The sequence below is a fragment of the Pteropus alecto genome, unplaced genomic scaffold (genome assembly GCF_000325575.1).
Source record: "Pteropus alecto unplaced genomic scaffold, ASM32557v1 scaffold5, whole genome shotgun sequence".
NCBI lineage: Eukaryota > Metazoa > Chordata > Mammalia > Chiroptera > Pteropodidae > Pteropus > Pteropus alecto.
Genome location: NW_006441953.1, coordinates 33257280 through 33263893, shown reverse-complemented (window position 1 = coordinate 33263893; position 6614 = coordinate 33257280). Strand labels below are relative to the sequence as shown.

The 6614-nt window shown below is 59.1% G+C and overlaps 1 protein-coding gene and 1 long non-coding RNA gene across 2 annotated transcripts in view; both read right to left on the bottom strand.

The window, feature by feature from the left end:
• Positions 1-2697, bottom strand: part of DGKQ (diacylglycerol kinase theta) — a 14589-nt gene extending 11892 nt beyond the window's left edge. The window contains exon 1 of the mRNA XM_025051849.1: positions 2621-2697. Within this exon, the coding sequence (XP_024907617.1) occupies positions 2621-2697 (77 nt within the window). The remainder of the gene's footprint in view (positions 1-2620) is intronic.
• A 1394-nt stretch (positions 2698-4091) lies between these two features.
• LOC112485486 overlaps positions 4092-6614 on the bottom strand; it is a 3146-nt gene continuing 623 nt past the window's right edge. The window contains exon 2 of the long non-coding RNA XR_003048474.1: positions 4092-6480. This is a non-coding gene — a long non-coding RNA (uncharacterized LOC112485486). The remainder of the gene's footprint in view (positions 6481-6614) is intronic.

Sequence of the window (6614 nt, the reverse complement as noted above, 5' to 3'; positions counted from 1 at the left end):
AAGCGGCCTGGGGAGGAACCTAGGAAAGGAGGGCCATGCGGGGCGGGCCTGAGGGGTTGGGGCCTGGGCTGGGGGCGTAGCCCGAGGTGGGAGGCGGGCCCGCCTACGGGATCAGGGGCCCAGGCCGGTCCAATCCGGGACGTGTGGGGAGAGCTAAGAGAGCAGGAGGATGGGCCCGGTGGCCTCGGGTCGACCGCCAGCGCCTGGAGCTAGGGCCCGGTTTCCCGCACGCGGCCTGCAGACACTGACGCGAGGTCTTTGCACCTGCGGCGCCCTGGCGCGTGCCTGCGCAGATGGATATCTCCCACGCAGCACCAGGATCCTGTCTGTGGCTTTCGGTTGCGTAGGGTGACGCAGCTAGCGCAGCCCGGGGCCCCCAGGGCGGGATCGGGGATCCAGGCCCTGCCATCGGGGCTCAGTCTGGTGTCCACTGTGGAGGAGAAGGGTGATGGAGATGGCCTTGGGCTGGGAGGGCTTTGGGGTCTTCCAACAAATGGTCCCTGCCCCGAGCACTCCAGGCGCCGGCCCCTGTCCTCACCACAGTCGGAGACTGAGGCTCCCGGCCAGCTATGGCCAGGGACTGCAGCTGCAGCCGGCCCTGACTTGCTGCCTCGCCTGATTGCAGGTGGCCTTACAGGAGCCCCTCCCGTCAGCTCTCCCGTGGGAAGAGCGAGGGGCCGGCATCCTCGCTTCCTGGCCCTGGCCTCGCGTTCCTGCCTGGGCTGGTCTCGGACCCTCCCGATATTAAATCCCATGGCTCTCCCAGGACAGCAGTGTATCCCATTCCCCAGCCCTGCCGGCCAGGCTGCTCCAGCAGGCACAGCTTTGTCTTATCCAGGCCGCGCTGGGGACATGTGCGTGTGCGTCACCCTGCCCCATCTCCTGCCAGCATTCCAAGGCCCCTGCTCCTGGGAGCTTGACAGTGGACTGCAGTGCACATGACTGAGCCGGGCGTCGTGGGCCAACAATCTTGCTAGGGACCCGCCTGGTGCCTGCTGTGTAGTTGTGGGTTGCCCTGCAGCCAGGTCCCTACCCTGGCCGGGCGAGTAGAGGCTGCAGGGCCTCTGAGGAGCTGGCTCCCAGGGGTGCCTGGAAGGGCGGGATCCCAGGCTCCCAGAGGAGGGGCAGGGTATGCAGCCATGACCATAATGTCCAGGACGAGAGTCACAAATGCTATGGAGGAAATGCTTGGAAGACACAGCCTTTTGCACAGAGGGGGATTCCAGGAGCGAACTCTGGAGGGAGGGAGGGGGTGCCAAGGACCACGTCTGAATATGGAGAGGAGCAGGCCCCAGAAGGTGGGTGGAGACTCTGCCCCAACCCCAGGAGGGCGCCTCACTTGTCTAGAATCTTCACTGAGCGTCCACTGCACACCTGGAGCTGTTTGGGGCAGACAGATGACAGATGAAAAGTAAACAAGCCCAGAGATGCCACCTAGTGTCATGAGCAGCGTGGGGGGAGGGAGCCAGGGCTGAGTGTGTGTGTGTGTGGGAGCGGGGAATGGTGGAGCTGATCAAGGCAAGGAAAGGCCCCCTTCCCCTGGGACTCCTCTCCAGGCAGAGGGGTCAGTGTGCTAAAGCTGTGAGTCTCTGGTCCCCAGGACTCAGCTCACTGACGGCCTCTTCCCCCTACCCAACCTCAAGCCCAGCGGCTGGGAGCTCCTGGGCCACGTCTCCTTGGCACCTGCCCTCAGCCAGGTCGTGTTGCTTGGTGAGGGCCAGGCCCCACCTGCCGCTGGCTCCAGAATGTTATGACCCCCTCTGTGGTGCGGTGAGCAGAGGTTTGTGCGGACTGCAAAGTGCAGCTGACTCCTAAAGACAGACGATTAAGGACAGACCTTTGTCCGTCTGCAAGAAAGTGGAATGCAGGGAATCCCACTCTGCAGGATTCTAACTGTACTTCCTGACCCCGCATGTTAACTACAACGGCAGACAGTACTTCCAGCGGACCCTCCGCGAGCTTCTTAGAATGACTTCAGAAGCCGCAGCTTGTGGTCGAAGCTTACAGTGCGGTCTCCGCCTGCACACAGCCTGCTGGGGCCGTCTGCTCCAGCCCGCGGCTCCGCGGACAGCGCCCTCGCGCTGGCCACTTCACGCGCCAGCCATGCCGGTCTCTCCGCCGTCCTCCGCTTTCTCTCCTCTCACTGTCCCGGGCACCTCGGCTCAGGCCGCCAACACAAAACACCACAGACTGGGGCTTAAAAAACGGACGTTCAGCTCTCCCAGCCCGCCGGCTGCACCTGCGAGGCGGGAGCCAGGAGCCAGCGAGGCCTCTTCCTGCTGTGCCCACGTCCGCCTCCTCGCGGTGCCCTCACCTGGCGGGAGGGAGAGCTCTCTGCGGTCACTTCCCTAAGGACGCGAATCCCGTCCAACTCTAAGGGCCGGAAGGCTGGACCTCCAGATGCCAGCACGTGGGGTTAGAGTTCCAACCTAGGCATCAGTGATTGAGCAGCTGCGCTGCTGAGGCGTGGGAGCGGCGTGGTCCCCTGCAGGACCCCCGTGCACTGATGCGCATGCGGACTGCGCTCCCTGCGCGCAAGGCGCAGAAACGCACCAGCTGTGGTCGCGGACGCTTCTCTCCCGCAGCGTTTGGGTTTGAGCGCCAGGGAGCGTCCTCTGACAGCTTGCTGCGCAGCGGCCGGCACACTGCGCGGTCCTGCTGCAGGTGTGTCTGCATCTCGTTCCTCCCACTGCCCATGGGCCTGCCTGGTGACCCGGCCTTGGCTGTTAGGGAACATGCTTCTGGAACACTCTCACCCAAGTGTTTGGACACGAGCTCACATGCGCACTGAAGAAGCCGCCGGGCCATAGGACGTGCTGTGTCCACCTCTAGATCATCCTACAGAAATGAAATTTATGTGCCACCGAATGTGGATGCTTCCCTGTGCTGCACACCTTTGCCAGCCCCAGACACTCACAGCGGCACAGGGCGGCCGGTCTGGCTGGGGCGCACCGGCGTCTGTGTGCTGGGACGCCTGAGCCTGGTCTCAGCCTCTCCGCGGTCTGCATCTTGTGAGGCCCCATTAAATGTCTTTGATCATTTTTCTATTGAGTGTCTTTTTCTTACTGATTTGCAGGAGTTCTCTGACTGTACTGGAGGTGATTCTTGTCAGTTACAGTCAAATCTCATTATTCCCAAGATTTGTCTCTGTGAAGTCAGAGCACAGAGTCAGCAGACGCTGGCCCCTGCTCCTGGGGGAGCGCAGGGCCGGGTCCCTGAGCCCCTGGCCACCGCCTGCCGGGCAGTGGCCGCGCACAGCCTGTTGAATGAGCGCTTCTGTTTACAGACGCTTCAACGCGCGCTGCTGGTTCGTGAACACCAGGCTCAGCCGGCAGTGCTGTCACTCGGCCTGAGGACGCTCGGCCGACACACGCATTTCTCCCAACGGCACGTCCCAGCCTCCCGCACGTGGGAACACCAGGCAAACTTTGGGACCAGGCTCCGGGGCTGTAAGCCGCGAAATCACCAAGAAAAAGCACAGAAATGCAGGAAACGTGGCACTAAGTAGACGGCTAACAGGACAGGTGTTTACGGTCGGAGCTGAAACAGGGCCGGGCGCTACGGCCCAACCGAGGGGACACGTGCGATTTTCACCACGCTGCACACGTCCCAGTGGCCTCGGAAGTGCCCTGAGCAGCCACCGTGGGGTACAGATAAGCTGAACGAGTAGGGGAACTCGCAGACACAGGATCTGGGCTGCCACTGAGGCACACGCCCTCCTCACACCAGGGGGCCTGTCACCTTGCCAGTGGCCTTTGGTGATCAGGCCTTCTTACTGTTCACCTCGTCTAATCAAACAGCCTTCTTCCTGGTGGGACCTTTGTGTCCTTAGGCCACAGAGAAGCTTGAGGAACAGCTGTTTACCCTTCGCAGTGATGCCTGGTGCCCTCGAGGCCGCCAGGCCCGTGTTGGCGAGTGGGGTGACCAGGGGAAGCCGTGAACGTGGTGCTGGTTTGCGCAGCTCGAAGTTGATGGGATGCTCTGTAACAAAAAAAAGCAAGATGATGATGATAAAATTAGATACATATTTACTCAAAATCAGAGAAGAAATCACAACAAATTGAAAATTCTAATAGCATAAACATCACAAAATCCAGAAATGCCACAATTTTTATTCATAACTGCCTACTACTCCACTGATACTCTGTAAATCTCCATTTTCTATTGTCTCTTATAACAGTTTTGCGATGTCATTTCCCAGGGGGGAAATAGAGAGGTAACTTCGTCCCTCAACGTAGCTGCGTGGGATCAACCCAGGACTGCTGTTTTATAAGCATCGACACTTGACAGCCCATCCCTGCCCGAATCAGACCCAGTGTGGAGACAGCCGTCAGATCTAGAGAAGACACGTCGGGGAAGCTCTGGGTGCACGTTCCCATGCCATGACCCACTGAAGACGCCGCTGCTAATCCGACGAAACCCCTCAGGTCACGTCCTGTCACATTGCCGTGGAGTTCTAGGTTATCGTGCCCATGTCAGCATTTCCTGTCAGATCAGCAGGATGTTTAATCTCTTTCCAAAAGTCCACATAATCCACTCCTCTTGGTGGCCGGCCGTGGGCGTCCGGAAATGGTTTTCTGCACCAGGATGTCTGGCACCGACCTTGATAAGCAAGGAAGTGAGTAGGACTGACACAAACACGCTCCGCGAAACCCCAGCGGAGGCTTCCGCAGCTCCGACTTCCGCTTGGCCAGATCCCAAAAGGGTCCCCCCCTCTCTAGGGCCACCCCGGCAAGAGGGGAGGTGTGACAGAGGGACTCCGAGACAGTGCCAGAACCGCTGTGGTCACAGTATCTTAGTTCAGCCAGTTTTACAAAATCATGTGACCGTACGAACTGCGCCACTGTGGACCGGCTGTGTCCCGGGGTGCCCAGCACCACGCTGTCTCCGCTGCTCCGGCTTCGCAGGCCTGATCTGGAACAGCACACGCCCTCCGCGAAGGTGTGGACAGGACCATGTCCCCCCACCCCAGGCCTACAGCTGGCCTTGTCCCATGGAGCCGTGGTCCTTGCATTCCTTCACGTGTGGCCCCTTCCTGCATTCCATCAGCAGAGTGGCCGCGGAGCATCTTTGCTGTAAAATTCGTGCCCAGGATTTGTTTCAATCAGGTATGGTGAGGTGCTGCCTTTGAAGGGAGAATTTATTACTCGCCTTTCCCAGCGCCACGCAGGCCACATGGGGAAGCTCTGGTTTGGGCCAGGAGCAGAAGCAGGAGCAAGGAGGATGTGGCCCACAGCCTTTGTTAGGGTCTTTGCAGGAAGGAGTGGGCGAGGCAGCACAATGCATGGACTAAGGTTAGAATCAAATATAAATAATTGCAGCAGCCTGAGCTACAGGAAGGTCCCTAGTTGTCCACTTCCTGGCCCTGGGTGATTTGGGGCAGGAGGAACACGGCTTGGTGTCTGAGGGTGAGGTGAGGAGCTGGTGCGGGCTGGCTCTTGGATGGGTCACTTTGTGATCAGAGGCGTTCGCAGGCGAGTCCTAGCCGTCTCTCCAGGAACAAGGCCCAAGGCCCAAGGAATTAAGGATACATAAAATAACCTGCCTCCTGCCTCTCCGAGTGGCCTTGCCTCCTGCTCGCAGGGACCTGTGAGCACCGAGTCCCCCCCGTGACAATCGTTTCTGCATCTGCCATCTCAGCATTCTGATGAAGACAAAACCCACGTGGATTCCACAGTGATCTTCGAATCTCTCTTCCAAGGTCATCCCGTGGCCTCTTCTGCGTCCAGTCCCCGGGATGGCATTCAGGGCTACTCAGATGATCCAGGATAATCTCCCATCGCAAGATGCTTAACTTAATCACACCTGCAAAGCCTTGTCACGGAGCAGGCTCATATTCACAGGCCCAGGGGATTAGGACACAGCTGGGGCCTGCCGATCCCCTCCGTTTACCCACTTCGCTTCTACGCTACTGTCCCATGTTTTAATTCTCCGGATACGTTTTAAGCCTCACAAGACATCACTGTCATTGTTTTACAAGTCGCTCTTCACTGGACTTTTCGTAACACAGCCTTCTCTTGTGTGCCCTTGCTCCCGTCCTCGGGCTTTGTGGACCAGTCTCCTTAATAACGAATGCTTTCAGGCTTTGTCTCCGAAATGTCTGTGGCCTTCATCTCTGAAGCGTGCCGCTGGCTGGATCTAGACGTTTAGGTTTGCAGGCATTATTTTCAGGACATGGAGGTTTTCCTTTCATTGCCTGTGGTCTCAGCTGTGGCTGCTCTGCAGCGAGGTAGCAGGTCCGTGGGCCAGCAGCGGCCGTGGCCCCGGCGGCCGGCGGCGTTCCCGGTGCTCTCCTCCACCGCAGCACATCTTCATTCTGTGGATCACGTCTTCCATCACTTTGGGAAAATTATCAGCTCCTATCTCTTCAAATACTGTTCTGTCACCAGCCTAAGGGACCGGGACACTGGCTCACTCCTGGTTGGGGCGCAGCTGTCTGAGGAGGACAGTGCAGGGACAGATGTGCAGCTCTGTGACCTGCTGGGTGGACAGTTTAAAATGTAAACACTTGCATCGCAATGCCTCACTCACACCCGGGCCCGGCACCCCCCGCTTCCCGCCCCCCCACCCTGCTGTCTACTAGAAATGTCCACGTGGCTTCCCCAGCCTGTCCG